This window comes from Polypterus senegalus, chromosome 15, assembly GCF_016835505.1.
Source record: "Polypterus senegalus isolate Bchr_013 chromosome 15, ASM1683550v1, whole genome shotgun sequence".
Classification (NCBI taxonomy): domain Eukaryota; kingdom Metazoa; phylum Chordata; class Cladistia; order Polypteriformes; family Polypteridae; genus Polypterus; species Polypterus senegalus.
The window spans coordinates 114,366,860-114,382,682 of NC_053168.1; the positions used below are offsets into that span (position 1 = coordinate 114,366,860).

General features: G+C 37.8%; 1 protein-coding gene across 2 annotated transcripts in view; it reads right to left on the minus strand.

Moving 5' to 3' along the window:
* The window catches only part of nbeal2 (neurobeachin-like 2), a 305,779-nt gene that overhangs the window by 63,776 nt on the left and 226,180 nt on the right, over positions 1-15,823 (minus strand). For both annotated transcript variants that reach the window (XM_039737118.1, XM_039737117.1), the window contains exons 12-18: positions 13,690-13,788; positions 12,573-13,171; positions 12,357-12,489; positions 9,715-9,834; positions 8,376-8,682; positions 4,101-4,183; positions 2,983-3,075 (exon numbers count right to left, since the gene is read on the minus strand). In XM_039737118.1, coding sequence (XP_039593052.1) covers positions 2,983-3,075; positions 4,101-4,183; positions 8,376-8,682; positions 9,715-9,834; positions 12,357-12,489; positions 12,573-13,171; positions 13,690-13,788 — 1,434 coding nt within the window. The remainder of the gene's footprint in view (positions 1-2,982; positions 3,076-4,100; positions 4,184-8,375; positions 8,683-9,714; positions 9,835-12,356; positions 12,490-12,572; positions 13,172-13,689; positions 13,789-15,823) is intronic.

Below are 15,823 nucleotides of genomic sequence, written 5' to 3' on the forward strand. Positions count from 1 at the left end.
GAGCTGGACGCCTGGCATCTTTTTGGCAACAAGTTCGTTTATGTTTGGTGTGAGGTTCTGTGTTGTGGAGATTCTCAGGATGGATTGCAGGTGCTCATCAGTGAGGCGACTCCTGTGTGCTGTTTTGTTAGTCTTTATCACTGAGAAGAGCTTCTCACACAGATATGTGCTACCAAACATGCACAAGGTTCGAGCCGCATGTAGACGGACTTTTTTTGTTCTTCAAAGTCACCAAAGCGCCGTGCAAACTCAGTGCGCTCAGTTTATCAGCAAAGTGCGTATTTGGGAACACCATAGTGACGACTTGGTTTAACATTACTTGGCAACAGGGAAAATGGGAAAGTTGCACTGGTGCATTTGTGTCTCCCATAAAAGCAGCTTCACTTGAAATCACTTTGTGATTGTGCACGGTAAAACGTCCGCTGAAGTGTCAGATTCTTATTTAATTATTCTGCTTTCTGTATCTTCTGCATTGCATTCAGGTTACCCTGATGTTTTGTCTCATAGTGCCGTCTTAGATTAAATTCTGTAATTACAGCCACATTAGCTCCACAAATGAGACACACGGGTTCAGTAAACATATACTCAGCCTCCCATCGGTTTTAAAGGCTCTATTTTCAGAATGAACTTTTCTCTCAGCATCGCGTGAGCTAGCTTCGCAATAACTTGCAGCATCATAAGCTACACTTGATTAACGCGGTAAGTGTTCGGCAAGGCAGCTGAAGCGCTGCATTATGGGATCTGTAGTTTATTGTGTTACCAGCGCTTCATATACCCGGGCCATTAATAACAATAATACAGTATATAAAATGATCTCGGGCGGATATAATTACGCCGGGCGGATGTGGCCGTGGCCCTTGAGTTTGACAAATATGGACTAAATAGAACTTGAAAAGATATATTTTTGAAATGTGATCGCGCAATTCAGATAGAGTTGACGCGCACTACAGCCTGCATCCTCCCCTCGCTCTTACTTTTTACCGTTCATCTAATGAATACACTGAGTATGGCTTTACCAAAACAATCATTGATGGCGAATAAAGTATCCATTATTCGAGTATGTAGATCGGAATATATATATACATATATATATACCAGCGTATCATAGAGAGAAGTAGTGTGTTAAAAAGCTAGAAAAGAAAAGGGAACATTTTAAAAATAACGTAACATGACTGTCAATATACAGTATTTGTTTTGTGAGTGTTACTGAGTGTTGCTGTCATCAAGGATTTGATTATCATTATTTCTTTCAATCAGGCTCGTATTTGTAGGATGTGTTGTGTTCAAGTTACATTCCGTGTTTGTCAATCGTTGTAAAGATGACAGGTTTCTTTCATCGATTCGTTTCTTACTGCATCAATAAACAGCTCGTCTTCTTCTTTATCTGAGACCTGACACACTGCATGCACGGGTTTTTTTTTACACTGTCTTCCTTTAGCGGGACATTGACTTTTTCCACCGTGTGCTTTGTTTCCGCAGTAGCTGGATTTATGAATATGCTTATCAGGCGCTTCATATTTTTGCTGCCTTTTCAATTGTGTAATTCGGTTTTGTTCAGCTCTTTGGACTGTTGCCTTTTATCTGTGCACTGCGTCAGTTCACGTGAGTTCACGGTGTACATGCATCGAAGGTTCCCAGCTGTGCTGGTGCCATCTCGTGCTATGTCCATGGCTGTATTTAATGTTACCTTAGTCCTGGCACTTAAAACTTTCTCTCGCAGTTTCGCTGAGTTTGTGTCAAACACCACCCTGACCATCTCATCTTCCTCTCCATAAACACAGTCCTTCACCCGTGAATATTTAGTGGGAGTTTGCTATTGGATTGCCGCTGACGGACGGCCTTATATGGGCAGGCACTAAATTACAAACGCCAGCGGCAGCCTGTCTATGAACTTAATTTAAAGTGTAGGTTTACATTGTGCTTTGTTTCAAGTAGCAGAACTCATGAATATGGTTGTATATGTCACTTTCGCTCGCGTCTTATTGTTTCACTGCCTTCTCAATTATATAATGCATGTTTTCTTCAGTGCTTTTTGGAGGTCTTCCTGGTTTTCTATGTACTGCGTGATTACGTGGGAGGCGTGATGATGTCACACGAAACTCCGCCCCCACGGCGTTCAAGCTCATCTCCATTACAGTAAATGGAGAAAAACAGCTTCCAGTTATGACCATTACGTGTACAATTTCGATATAAAACCTGCCCAACTTCTGTAAGGAAGCTGTAAGGAATGAACCTGCCAAATTTCAGGCTTCTACCTACACGGGAAGTTGGAGAATTAGTGATGAGTCAGTGAGTGAGTGAGTGAGTGAGGGCTTTGCCTTTTATTAGTATAGATTTTTAATTTGATATTGCTATACATATGTAATGATATTTATTGAATATGTATGGCCATTGTGCATGCATCAAGCACAGGAGCTATACAAATAGACCCAAAGAAAATATGAGCTGCTACTACCCGTTTGATTTAAAATCCTGGCTTTAGCTCACCAAAGTACTAATAGATTTCACTCTGTGTACCTCAGACCACCTTAATACTATACCAGATCGTTAATTGTCATCTGATAATAACAATAGTATGTCCTGAAACACCACAGTTGGCTCTACTGTAGCGGAAGAGCATCTCAATTGAGTTAAAAAGTACAAAAGCAAATCCGCTTTATCATTTATTTGAATTCTGAATGCTGCAATTGTGACACCCAACACCTTGCTTTCAATTTTTGCTGCACTTATTACGTCATTTATTATGTTTTATTGATTTAGCAGTTTAGCACCATGTTTACATTAAACTATCTATATATTTTAGTTTAATGTTGTAGTGGTTTACATAGTATTCATGCTTACAGAATATGATTTAAAGGGGCTTTGCATTAATAAATATAATATACTGGCGAGAAAAGAACATTACACTCTGTTTTGCAAGCAGTCCCAAAATGTGTTTCCCCTTTAAAAGACAAAAAAAAGAAACAGAAAATTTGCACTTACTTTGACATTCCAGTTGGTCACTTTGTGCCCAGTCAGCCTGCCATCGTACTGGTGATTCAGTGACAAGTCATAGCAGATGTGGTCTTTGCAAGCCTGAAGACAGACATTTCATATTTTACGATAGGATATCAGGATAGAACATTTTTCCTCAGTTAATCACAAGTTTTTCCACTAAAAGCAGAATTTAACATTAAAAACAAATCTTTTAGAAAATATTGGTCTGTTTGCAAAGACACTGAACCATCTGCTGCATGCAATTACTACCTTAACAAAAAAAAAAAAAGATTTCCATACTGAAAAAGAACAAGACACAGCATTTCAGTTCTGCAGCCTTCATCAAGTGTGCTAGAAAGGTGTGTCAAAAACTATATTCTAATACGGAAATGTATTTGTCTATGTTTTTTTCTGAACCAGCTTATTGGGGTACAGGATAAGCAGGATGACAGGGTCTTCTGCAAAAAGGGACATTAAAGCTGATATATACTTCTGCATTAACACACACCTCCTCAAAAATATGAATATACCTCATGATGACACAAACCCTTTACTGACGCTTATGGCTATGATTGATTGGCTAGCTTGGTAGCTATGTATTTCCTGAAACACATTCCCATTCATCTTCCACTATTTTGAAGATGGAGCAGATCAAAAAAAGACTTCTCAAAGTTAAAAAACAGACACATTCAGATGACGGCCAATTAATTCAGCGAAATAACAGCTAACATTTGTTGGGAAGTCAGCAAATATATGCAAAATTGGAAAAATATGACGAAAATGTGTAGCAAGAAGAATGGTGATCCTGGAGGGCAAAAACTGCCTGCATTTTAATGGATCATTTTTTTTTCTTACATGCTATAAACACCACCACCTAGCATTCAGGCATGTGCCATCAGTGCTGTGCAACACAGAAGTATATGCGTTTCTGATGGCACAGACTACACAGCTAAGGTCTAGGCTTATATACATCAGCCTTTAAAAGGGAGAAACTTACTCTTTAAGAACAGCAGCTAACCTAGGAGCATACTCACACATACCACTGTCACCCAAAAGGAACAAACATGAAACATTCACACAGAAGATATTCAGCCCAAACACACATTTCCCATTTTGCCTGTTACCTTTGGAGTGTAATAAAGAAGAACTTTGCTGATTACTTCTGCCAGCTCTCCATCAGCTTTAAATGGATACACATTATTTGGACCTGGAAGGTTTTAGATAGAGAAGGAGTCAGAAAAGATGACACTCACATTTAACCTTTTTTAAAAAAAAAACAATTCAAAAAATCCCAATAGCACTGTTAATATTCATTCAGAAGGAGCAGGCAAATAAAGTAGCTTATTTTATTTAATTAATCCACACAACTTTCTCTAGAATTCTGGCATACCTTAATTACCCATGCATTAAAATTTAGACACTTCAAAATTTCTTGCAAATTCAAAAATGTCAAAATTTCAAAATCATGGCAGTATAAGAAGTCTGATTGAAGAATGCTTTCTGACTCAATATATTTATTCCCAGACTCTAGTGGTTGCTCATTTCACTGTAACCTATATTCATGCAGCTACTTTATCATTTTCTTCCTTTAATTAGGTCAATCAGTCTTTAATTTTTATAATATCATTAACTGCATGCACATTTACAGTGCACTATATATGTTTATAATACAATATAACATAAGAAAAACAGTACAGTGTTAGAATGAGGAGAAAAAGAAGGTAAAAGAAATGGGCTGCTGCCAGACAGCAGAAGGACCTTGAAAGAGTATCAGACAGATTTTACACATTAAAGTAATACTCCACACAGATATTAATTTGTTATGTGTTATTTACCCTACATTGTTTGTGATGGCTGAGAACATTTGTAATCTCATATTTTCATGCAGAACGGAGATAACAAAGTCTCAGATATAATAGGCGTCTATGGTGACCAACACTGGAAAACACCAAACCATATCACAAACATCCACAAACAAATCTCATGTTGCTTGTGTGGTATAATACATATCAAGTCATCAATTCTTAAGTTCTCAGTATCTCATAAACACATATATTTAGTAAAATATTGGCAAATAAACCAACTTCACACACATGCAAAGGAGATATGCCTTCAGTTGTTACATTTAAATTTATGAGCCACAACTGGGATGCCTTGACATTATTTAAGAGTAATCTTTAAACTGTACGGGTAACTCGACCTCTTGCTTGTTTAAGCAACTCAGATATGCACAAATCCAAGGAATATTCTCTTCTCTTCATAAAAGAATTTATGAACTTCCTGGACTCTTTTGATTTGAAAAAGCTTGTTAATCAGCCTCAACATAAAGCAGGTCATACGTTAGACTTATTAATTACTAAAGGACTGAAACTTGATATGAAGCAGATCATTGATATTTGTCTATCAGACCATTTTTTTTACTATTTAATATAGATATAATGATAGAAAACATTCACAAGAAGCATATTGTAAAAAACGCTTCTTTGATACATCAGCAGCTTCAAAATTTAAAAACATTCTAAGCAACCAGTTTGTTTGTAGTGCTAACTAAAATAGCAAGGATAATATAAATAGTAAGGTGGAAAAATGTAATACTAAGGTGAGAGCTGCTGCTGACATAGTCACACCTGAAAAGACAGTTAAAAAATCTTCTAGCATTGTTATACCATGGAAGACTCAAACAGCGTCTGATTTAAAGAGAACATGCCGTAGAGCTGAGTGTAAAAGGAGAAAAACTAAACTAACTATCCACTATGAGATATTGAAGGTTAAATAACTGAATACAATAACACAGTCCGTCTTGAGAGGCGCTGCTATTTCTCTAGAATTATAAATAAAAATGCTAGTAATCCCAGAGTCTTTTTCTCTACGATTAGATCGTCTGCTAAACCCAGGTCACTCAATGGAATACCTCTAGAATAACTCCAGTGAAGCTTGTGAGGCTACTGCTGTATTTTTCAATTAGAAAATTAATGATATTAGAAATAATATAGTATATCTCTCCAACACTGCACATCTTCTTAATCCACAGTACTCCATTATAAACAAATTAAATTCTTTCACCAGGATAGATTTACCTGATTTATATAAAATAATTTCTCAACAGAGACCCTCCACCTGCATCCTTGACCCAATACCAACAAGTTTTTTCAAAGAAGTATCGAGCATGCTAATTGATAGTATTCTTGACATAGTAAACTCGTCATTAGATACGGGGGTCTTCCCAGACTGTCTTAAGACTGCTATAGTTAAACCCCTACTCAAGAAAAATAATCTCGACTCCTCTGCTTTTGAAAATTTTAGACCTATTTCTAACCTGGCTTTCTTAAGTAAAATTCTAGAGAAGGCAGTCATTATGCAGCTAAATGACCACCTCAATAAATACGCTATTCTTGGTAAGTTTCAGTCGGGTCTCAGAACAAATCACAGTAAAGAAAATGCACTTGTTAAAGTAGTAAATGACTTGCGGGTAAATGCAGACAGAGGCCATTTATCTGTTCTCATCCTCTTAGATCTGAGTGCCGTATTTGATACCATTGATCACAATATTCTTAGAAATCGCCTTAGTCAGTGGGTGTGCCTCTCTGGCAGTGTCTTAAATTGGTTTGAATCCTACCTGGCAGGTAGAAAATTCTTTGTTAGTTGTGGTAATTATACTTCAAAGACACATAATATTCTATATGGTGTCCCTCAAGGCTCTATATCCTGGGACCGCTGCTCTTTTCGATCTACATGCTTCCGTTAGGTCAGATTATTTCGGGGCATAACGTGAACTACCACAGCTATGCTGATGACACGCAACTGTATTTATCAATAGCACCTGATGACCCCAACTCTGTTATTTCACTAACACAATGTCTTACTTGTGTTTCTGTGTGGATGAGTAGAATTTTCTCAAGCTAAATAAAGAAAAAACTGAAATTTTAATAATTGGCAATAATGGATATAATGAGGTTATTAGAAATAAACTTGATGCATTAGGATTAAAAGTCAAGATGGTGGTAAAGAATTTAGGGGTAACTGTTGACTGTGACCTGAATTTTAAATCGCATATTAATCAGATCACTAGGACAGCATTTTTTCACTTAAGAAATATAGCAAAAGTTAGACCTCTTATATCATTGAAATATGCTGAGAAATTAGTTCACGCTTTTGTTTTCAGTCGACTAGATTACTGTAACCACTCCTCTCAGGATGACCCAAAAAAGACATAAATCGACTGCCACTAGTACAGAAAAGCATCAGCTAGAATCCTAACTAGGAAAAGAAAATCCGAAGACATTTCTCCAGTTTTGATGTCACTACACTGTTTACCTGTGTCATTCAGAATTGACTTTAAAATACTGTTTATGATTTACAAAGCCTTAAATAATCTCGCTCCATCTTATATATTTGAGTGTCTGACATCTTATATTCCAAATCATAACCTTAGATCTTCAAATGAGTGTCTGCTTAGAATTCCAAGAGCTAAACTTAAAAGAAGTGGTGAGGCAGCCTTCTGCTGTTATGCACCTAAAATCTGGAGTAGCCTGCCAACAGAAATTCACCAGGCTGATACGGTGGAGCACTTTAAAAAACTGCTAAAAACACGTTACTTTAACATGGCTTCTCATAGCTTCATTTTAATTTAATCCTGATGCTCTGCATATTCAGTTAATTATCATTACTATTAATGGTGGCTCCAAAATCAGTACTAACCCCTACTCTCTCTTCTATTCCTTTTGTGGTTTTTCTGTGGTGGTGACCTGTGCCACCACCACCTAGTCAAAGCATTGTGATGTCCCTACGTTGATGCATTAAAGGCAGGAAGGCCACATGACCGTCATCATCAAGTCCTTCCATCAGAACCCTGAATACAATGAGGACTGAAGCAGGTCTTCAATTCAAACGCTTCTTCTCATCTGACAGTGTTCCATTTTCCTTCAAGACAGCATTTTCCAAAAGTGGTTTACTCAATAAACTTTTAGTAAAAATACATGCAACTGAAACATTTTGAGCATACAGCTGGATGATTTTAAATGTGGATTGTGCAACACGAGTAACATGAGTTTTTTTTAATATTGTTTGCTGTTGTCCAAGGTTGGTCATCTTAGACACATGTTATAACAGAAACATTACTATCTACGTTCTGCATGAAAACATGCGATTACATTTTTTCTCAGCCATCTCTACAGACTATATGGGGTACATAACATATAAAAAATATAATTTTTGGGCAGAGCATACCTTTAAGTGTCAGAAAGACCAATACCAATCTTTTGACACCCATGGTTTAAGAAATTACAAATCACTGTACATTTCAAAAAAACTTAACTTCTTTATTCTTGCAGTTTTACTAACATAAGGAATCAAGGATTGAGCTATTCTGCTTCTTTTACTGACTAATACCTCAACCTCACCTGCAGAATGCAGCGCTTTGATCTGTGATGGCTGTAGAGTGTCATGGCAAACAAAAGCTGTTCCCAGCATGCCTTCTAATGATGTAGGGGTTCCCCATTCCATGTCCTGGTTGCCAGCGGGTATGGTGTGAACAAGGGAATTCTGCATGGGTGAGCCCATAACAGAAGCTGGGAATGACTGAGAGCGACTTAGTGGTGGTGCATGACTTAGGAAAAGGGGCTCAGGAGTGAGTACTGGGGAGCATAATGCAATTCTGGTTGTAGTTGTTCGGTGACCAGCTGAACCTATACAGCATGAGGTGAAGGACTGCAAAGAAAAGGGAAAACATTGCTAAGCATCTGTTGCCATCACAAAAATTAACAAATTTAATAAAAACATCTATTTTAAAAGAATAAAAATTCTATAACTACTGTAAAATTAATCTTATTTCTATCAAAACTCAGTTGTTAATATTGCAAGATAAAGGAGTGAATAAACAGGGCAATGACGGGCAAGGAACCTTAATCGCTGTAAAATAAGCATATGTACTGTGTCCTTTACACCATTAACATACAGTATTAAACGTGCATTCATTGTTTTGAGGTCTGAAGTGGTCCATTAGCCAAACCTCTTCCTGTACATACTCACATGCAGTGCATCCAGGCACAAAACAAGACGTAAGGCCTGTCACACAAACACGCACACCATTTCCAAAGCATTCACTCGATACACAAAAAAATCCAATTTATCCTTGGGTAAATTTATTCTCTAATCTTCTTATTGCATTTTTTGAAGATCATACAGTAACACATGATATAATTTACAGAATATATCAATCTCTTTCAATTTTCCCAAATCGTCCCAATCTCCTCCACCACAAATAATTTATAAGGATAGAGAGAGGAGAAGAGAAAGACTTATGCTGCTCTGGGAGTTGAAAAGAAATCAGTGCGTCCACAGCAGTCTGCTGTATTTTTCTAAAACTGCTGGTTTATTTCCACTGAGAGAGCTTTATTTTTATTAAAAAAAGAACACACACACTCAGAGTGAAAGAGATGCTGCAGGATTCCTGTAAATAAGCAAAATAAAGGCATGAGCTAACAGACCACTACAACAGAAGGATAAATCAGAAAAAATGCACCATAGGGGTCACTCCAGAAATAGCGATAACAGAACGGTCTTTAATAATATGTATGTATAAATAATTTACAGATTATAAATAATACTCTCTACTGGTGTAGATCACATTACTATTGATATCAGAAATGTTTTACAGTAGTTCTAACTAGCTGTTCTTATTTTCTACATTTTTGGACACTTAACATTTTTCATGGAATAGAAACAGAAATGTTCACTTGCCTCACCAACCGATGGAAAGCGCAACTGTGCAGACATATTTAACTTCCCATCTATATAGACACTGACGATATTCTGGCCAAAGGGTCGGCGTCCAGCAGTGTGAACAACGGTAACTGAATGCTACAAATTGAGGAAAAGAAAAAAAGGGAGCTGTTGGTGTTAGAATGCATCATGATGACAGTGCTCTTCTTTTGATTACATGACTATAAATATATTTATTTATTGCTTTTTATACATTAACTGTACAAGCCTCTAAGAACTGAAATTTACCTTTTTCAAACTTGCTTTCTCCTTTAAAAAATAATTAAGCCTAATCTCTGTCTCTCCCTTTATCTGAAATTGCAACCTCATTCTCCTGGTGGTTTCATCCCTTGCTGAATTGGTGTTACATCATGTAATTATTAATATAATCATCTCATACCTTTGAAGTAATTAAGTCAACTACATCCTCTCAGATATATAAAAAAACACTTTTGCTGTGCAATGTGAAATTCTTGCCAATGACAAAAATCACAGGAGATGCACGTTTCACGTCTATGATGTTTTGAACACAGACTTAAAATTAATTGATTTACATCATTTTGGAGAGATCTGTTCAACTTTGATATTAAAAGAAGCTTTGTTTCTGTTGATTATTATCAAAAAAGCCAAGTAAAGTTGTTCAACAATAAAATGTGCAAATTTCCAAAGGGATGAATATTTGTCATAATCACTGTATTATACAAATATCAAAATGACTGTTTCCTCAATAACTCACTCTTGACCCAACATTTATAAATACAGCAAGATGTGCCATTAGTACTGACTGTCGATAACAAATGATCAAGCGGAGGCAACTGAGGAAGCTGCGGAAAGGAAAAGCTGAGGGACCAGATGGAGTCAGTCCATGTGTTCTAAAGGCCTGTGCTGACTAACTTTGTGGTGTCCTCTGTCACCAGCTCAGTCCATCACTAAGGCTCCAGAAACTGCTGCTGTTGTGGAAAGGCACCCCTTCATCTAATGACTACAGACCTGTGGCACTTGTGTCTCACATCATGAAGACCTTTGAGAGACTGGTTCTAGACTAGATGAGTCCTCTTATGGTAGACCATCTGGACCCACTGTGATTTGCCAATTGGACAAAGATTGGAGTGGAGAATGCAATTATGTATCTGCTTATTCTCACCTGGGCAAAGCTGGCAATACTGCAAACATTTTGTTTTTTGATTTCTCCAGTGCCCTCAGTATTATCCAGCCATCCATGTTAATGGGTAAACTCAGAGATATGCAGGTGGATGAGCCTATGGTGTCCTGAATAATGCACTATCTGTTGGGTAGACAGAGGTTTGTGAGACTCGAGGACTGTGTATCTGATACAGATATGAGCAACACTGGAGCACCTCAAGGAACCTTCCGTTCTCTTTTTCTATTCACTCTGTACACCTCAGATTATAAATATGATAACAGGTCATGTCACTTTGATGATTCTCAGAAGATTCTTTATTTTTGGGGTGTATTGATAAGGGGAATGAGACAGAGTATAGGAGTCTGAAGAAGAACTATGTTTCCTTGCGCAGAGAATTGTCTGCACTTTAACAGCAGCAAAACCATGGAACAGTTGGAATGGTTAATAAGTGTTGCTGCATTGTTACTGACCTTCACTGAACCAAAGAGTCTTTATGTCTGGTGAGTATTCAAGGAGTGGGTGTAGAGGTGGTCCACTCCTACAAGTACTTGGGGGTTCTTATTAATGACAGGTTGAACTGACCTCATAACACAGAGGAACTTTATAAGAAAGGGCAGAGCAGACTCAGGACACTGCGTTCCTTTAATATGGGAAGTGACATCCTTCACATCTTCTACAACTCTGTGCTGGGCAATGCAATTTTCTGTGCTGGGCTGATAATATCACATCAAGAGAAGCCCACTGAATCAACAAGGTAATACAAATGGCAGGCTCAACTATAGGACACAGAATGAACCCCCCAGAGGTTGTAGCAAAGGAGACAATTAAAACAAACTGAGTGCCATGATGAACAATACTGCTTATCCTCTCTCTGACACACCAACACAGAGGACTTTCAGCCATCAAGTTATTCAGCAGAAGTGTGTTAAGAAAAACTACGGGGGCTTCTTTATACCAACAGCTGTACACATGCATAATGCCTCCCTGGGACTGTGACTGCCAAGTCAGAATTTTTCTTTCTTTTTAGTCATTCAGGTGTGTTCAGACTTTACTCTGTGTATATATTTATTTATTAACTTATTTATTTGAAGAGATTTTGCAAAAAGTTAAATTCCTTGCCACCTCATGTGGTGTAATCACATTTCTCCTAATTTGGTGTATGAAGTATGGAGAGGCACACCTTGATGCGATTAATTAGACAGTATGGAAGAACAGCCAGGAAATCTGAACTTAAACCTTCCAATTTTCAGATAAATCCCTGTGTTTGACTCAAAGCATGGACCTGATAATATCATTTAGCTTACCTCTGCAGCAAGTGTAAAAAAAATGTATAGAGTTCTTTATTACAAGTTGTTTGGGTATAGGTAATAATAATAATAGTACAGTCATCACATAGGTACTAAAATATTCCTACTCTGCTCTATAGCACGTATGAAACAGAGGACCATAATGGCAACATTGGCTCCCAAAGACTCACCCAAGTGCAATCAGTGAAGGTAAAGTCTGACAGTGCAATGGTCATGTAGTCTTTTTTGGTACACACTGCCACCACAAGCATACCATCAGTTGTAAAGAATGCTTCAAACCCTGTTCCACTTCCAGTGAAAAAACTTAAAAATAACAAGAGAGCCAATTAGAAAAAAGACATTTGGAAAAAGAGCACTGTTGTGTTAAGCACTACTCTAACCCTCACCTGTACAACTGTTTTCTGCGCAGCTGTGCTCCTCTTAGTCGCTGCGCAACCTGACGATGTTTAGGCTCTGCACTGAGGCATAGCCATGCATGAAAGGCAAAACCATTACCAGGCCAGCGTTGAATAGTGGGCACCATGATGCCTGCCATACTGTGACTCAGATCAAAATACTGTAGTGCACTAGCCTTCTCATCTTGATCTGCCATTGATGAGAGCGCACGTATCACTCTGCCACAGTATGGATGTGCAACCTCTGGGGAAATGGATGGTGGCTTGAGTAGAAGTAGTAGTCGTTTCAGTTCCTCTGGACGAAGAGAAATGGCCCCCAGAGACTGGAGAAGACTAATCAAATTATCTGCGCACTTCCTGTTAAGACGTTGATGGTGTGACAGTGTTTCTAAGACAGCAGCAACAAGTCCAGCTTTGACTGCTGTAAGACGTCCATGTAATGAACTCCCACACGCTTGACTTAACCAACTAGATACAATGATCTGAAGATCACATGAAGTTAGTTCTGGAAGCCACTGAACCAGTAGGAGCAGAGGTTGTTCATTTTTGATGTTGACCAGTGGAATCTGAGAATGATCTCCTTCCACAGCCTGCATAATAAAAGCACAGACAAGGTTTAGATATAGCTAATACAAAACAGGCATTTCAGTGGAAACTGGCAGGCAGCTCTGGCAACAAATAATGAAGCACTAGACAAAGAAAAGAAAATAATTCCTAACACCAGATATAAAAGTAAAGTTTCAATCTGCTCTTCCACAGTACTATTAAAATAAACGATTCAGGAGATATGTTCCTTTATGGATGTGGAAGCTAAATTAGACAAACCTGTCAAAGGATGACATGGTGTACACTTTGCAATGATAATTACTGCTGGGAAATATTAAAGTGTACACTCACAACAGCCATATGAGTAATTACATTAAGTTGTCTCAGGACCCACATTGTCCTTTTTTATAGCACTGATTCTTCTTAAAACTTCAAAGAGTTTTGGATTGGGGCGAAAACATTGCAAAACTCCATACATGTATACTTTGTTCTAAAGGTGCTTTAAAAAGTTATTTAATCCAAACTTTAATAGACAGACCTGGCACACAGCTACAACACTTACCATGTTCATAAGCTCTTGGAGGAGTTGTCTGGAAGGCTGCCCCTGACATAAGAGGACATCATATAGGTGTGAGTAACCTATTCTCTCCTTAAATACTTCCTAAGAAAGTAAGTGAAACAGGAAAAGAGCTTTTAGAATATAAGCAGAGCTCATGAAAGTAAAGTAGTGTAATGATGTGGTACAGTCCTGCAAGAGCTGGGGTTGGAATCCTCAAATCGGATGCCTTCCATGTAGATTTTACATGTCCATCCAGGCAAAAATCTTTAAATAAATTGGGAATTCACTACCTCCACTTAAAAGTGTAAGCATGAGGCAAGCTGTGTGAATCTCAGCAAGCAGCAATACTTGACACCAAGTTTGAAGAGAGCTCTGGGACAGCACTTGGCAAGAAAGGTTCCCTATAAAAACTGGCAATACGTGAATCCATGAACCTTTAATTTACAGCGATGCTCTGCTCTGACTTGGCTACCTCATAACCTGGGGATCACTAGAGTCTCAAACTAAAAAATAAAACAAAAGGGATAAGACTTTAGCACATTAGAACAACTGTGATGAGAACAGGCCATTCAGCCAAACAAGCTCATTGATCCTATTCACCTAGATTGCTATTGAAGATGTTTGTATATGGCTGCAAATTTGAGTCAGCTGCATATCTAGACATTTGCCTAAGAGCTCTCATACTGTATGTAAGGATATCTTCAATATAGCTGTAGGTTTCATAGAAATAATCAGTTTTACTTTATCAAGAGCTTTTTTGTATTTAGGACAACTATAAGCTTTTACTTATAACATATTCTAATTAAACATTCATTTCAATGTCTATAAAGCACAACCTCTGCTTGTTTGTTCTTCACGAATAATGTTATTTTTGAAGTCAAAGGCTTGAAATTAGGCATACGGATTCAGATATGTGTTTCTGACATATCCCTTTCTGTTGTGCCGCATTGGGAGAAAGGCTTGGGCTTTGAGCGAATGCCAGGTTATGGTCCCGTGTGATCTATCAACAGAGAAAGAGCACCACATGGGATGTGATCATGGTGGGTTAATTAGCATACTTTCCTTTTAACAAAGAATTTTGGGATTCCAATATGTTGTTTTGAACTGTTCTGTAATTGATCACTTCTCACACTTTTTTAGTAATGGCCCAAGTTGCCCCATGTGTGGCTATATCATCTCCAGAGTTACTGATTGCAATCGAGGGGCTCAAGCATAACCACTCATCATTACACCACCATCACAATCTACTCAGGCATATCTGGGAATAACAGCTACAGTTTCAAACACAGGGTATGAAATACTGCAATAACATAGTGATAAGAAAAATAGTGACACACAGATTCTGATGGAGGTACTGTGGCTAACATGCTTACCTGTCAACCAGGAAACCTAGCAATGAATCTTTCAATTATGTTTAACATTCTTTTTAATCAAGTATTTCCCTGACTATTTTTTGTCACAGCCCCAAGCCTTCCTGGGTGGCACCACAGCACCTCTGGAGCTGTTTATTGCAGTTTGGGTTTTTTTGTACCAAAAGGCAAAAAAACAAGAATGCAGAATGCAAAAATGGTTTCAAGTACAAAGAACGGCTAGGTGTTAAATACATAAAGATTTAGGATAATAAAGTTTAGTTTAATTTGTAATTACCTTTTACCTTATGTATCTTTTCACTATCTCAGTTGGGCAATACGAGTAAACCACTAAAAATGTACAGAAACATGCACAACACCTGCTGAAATCACCTATAGGCCACCTAGTGTATGTGACGTATCTGTCATGTCTCAAACAGGGTTCCTCCCCTGTCTGGGGTTATAATTCATGTTTTGTGTTTCTTTTGTTTATTTTTGATTCTTTTATTTTTTTTTTTTTTTGATTATGGACATCATTCTTTACTTTTGGTTTTGTCTATGTATTTTACTTGCCTTTGCAATGTTCTGTCTGTTTTGTGGGTGGTCCGCCAAGAGGTGAGGCGACCTTGCAATTACAGAGGGTCTTCCACGGTTCTTGGTAGTACACTTTGAACGTGTAAGGGAATTAGTGTGTTTCTTTGATTTATCTGCATTTCTAAACTTTATAGCTCTGTTTTTGGCTACATTTCTGGTTTGGTGTTTTGGGACTTGTTTGCATTGGATCACCT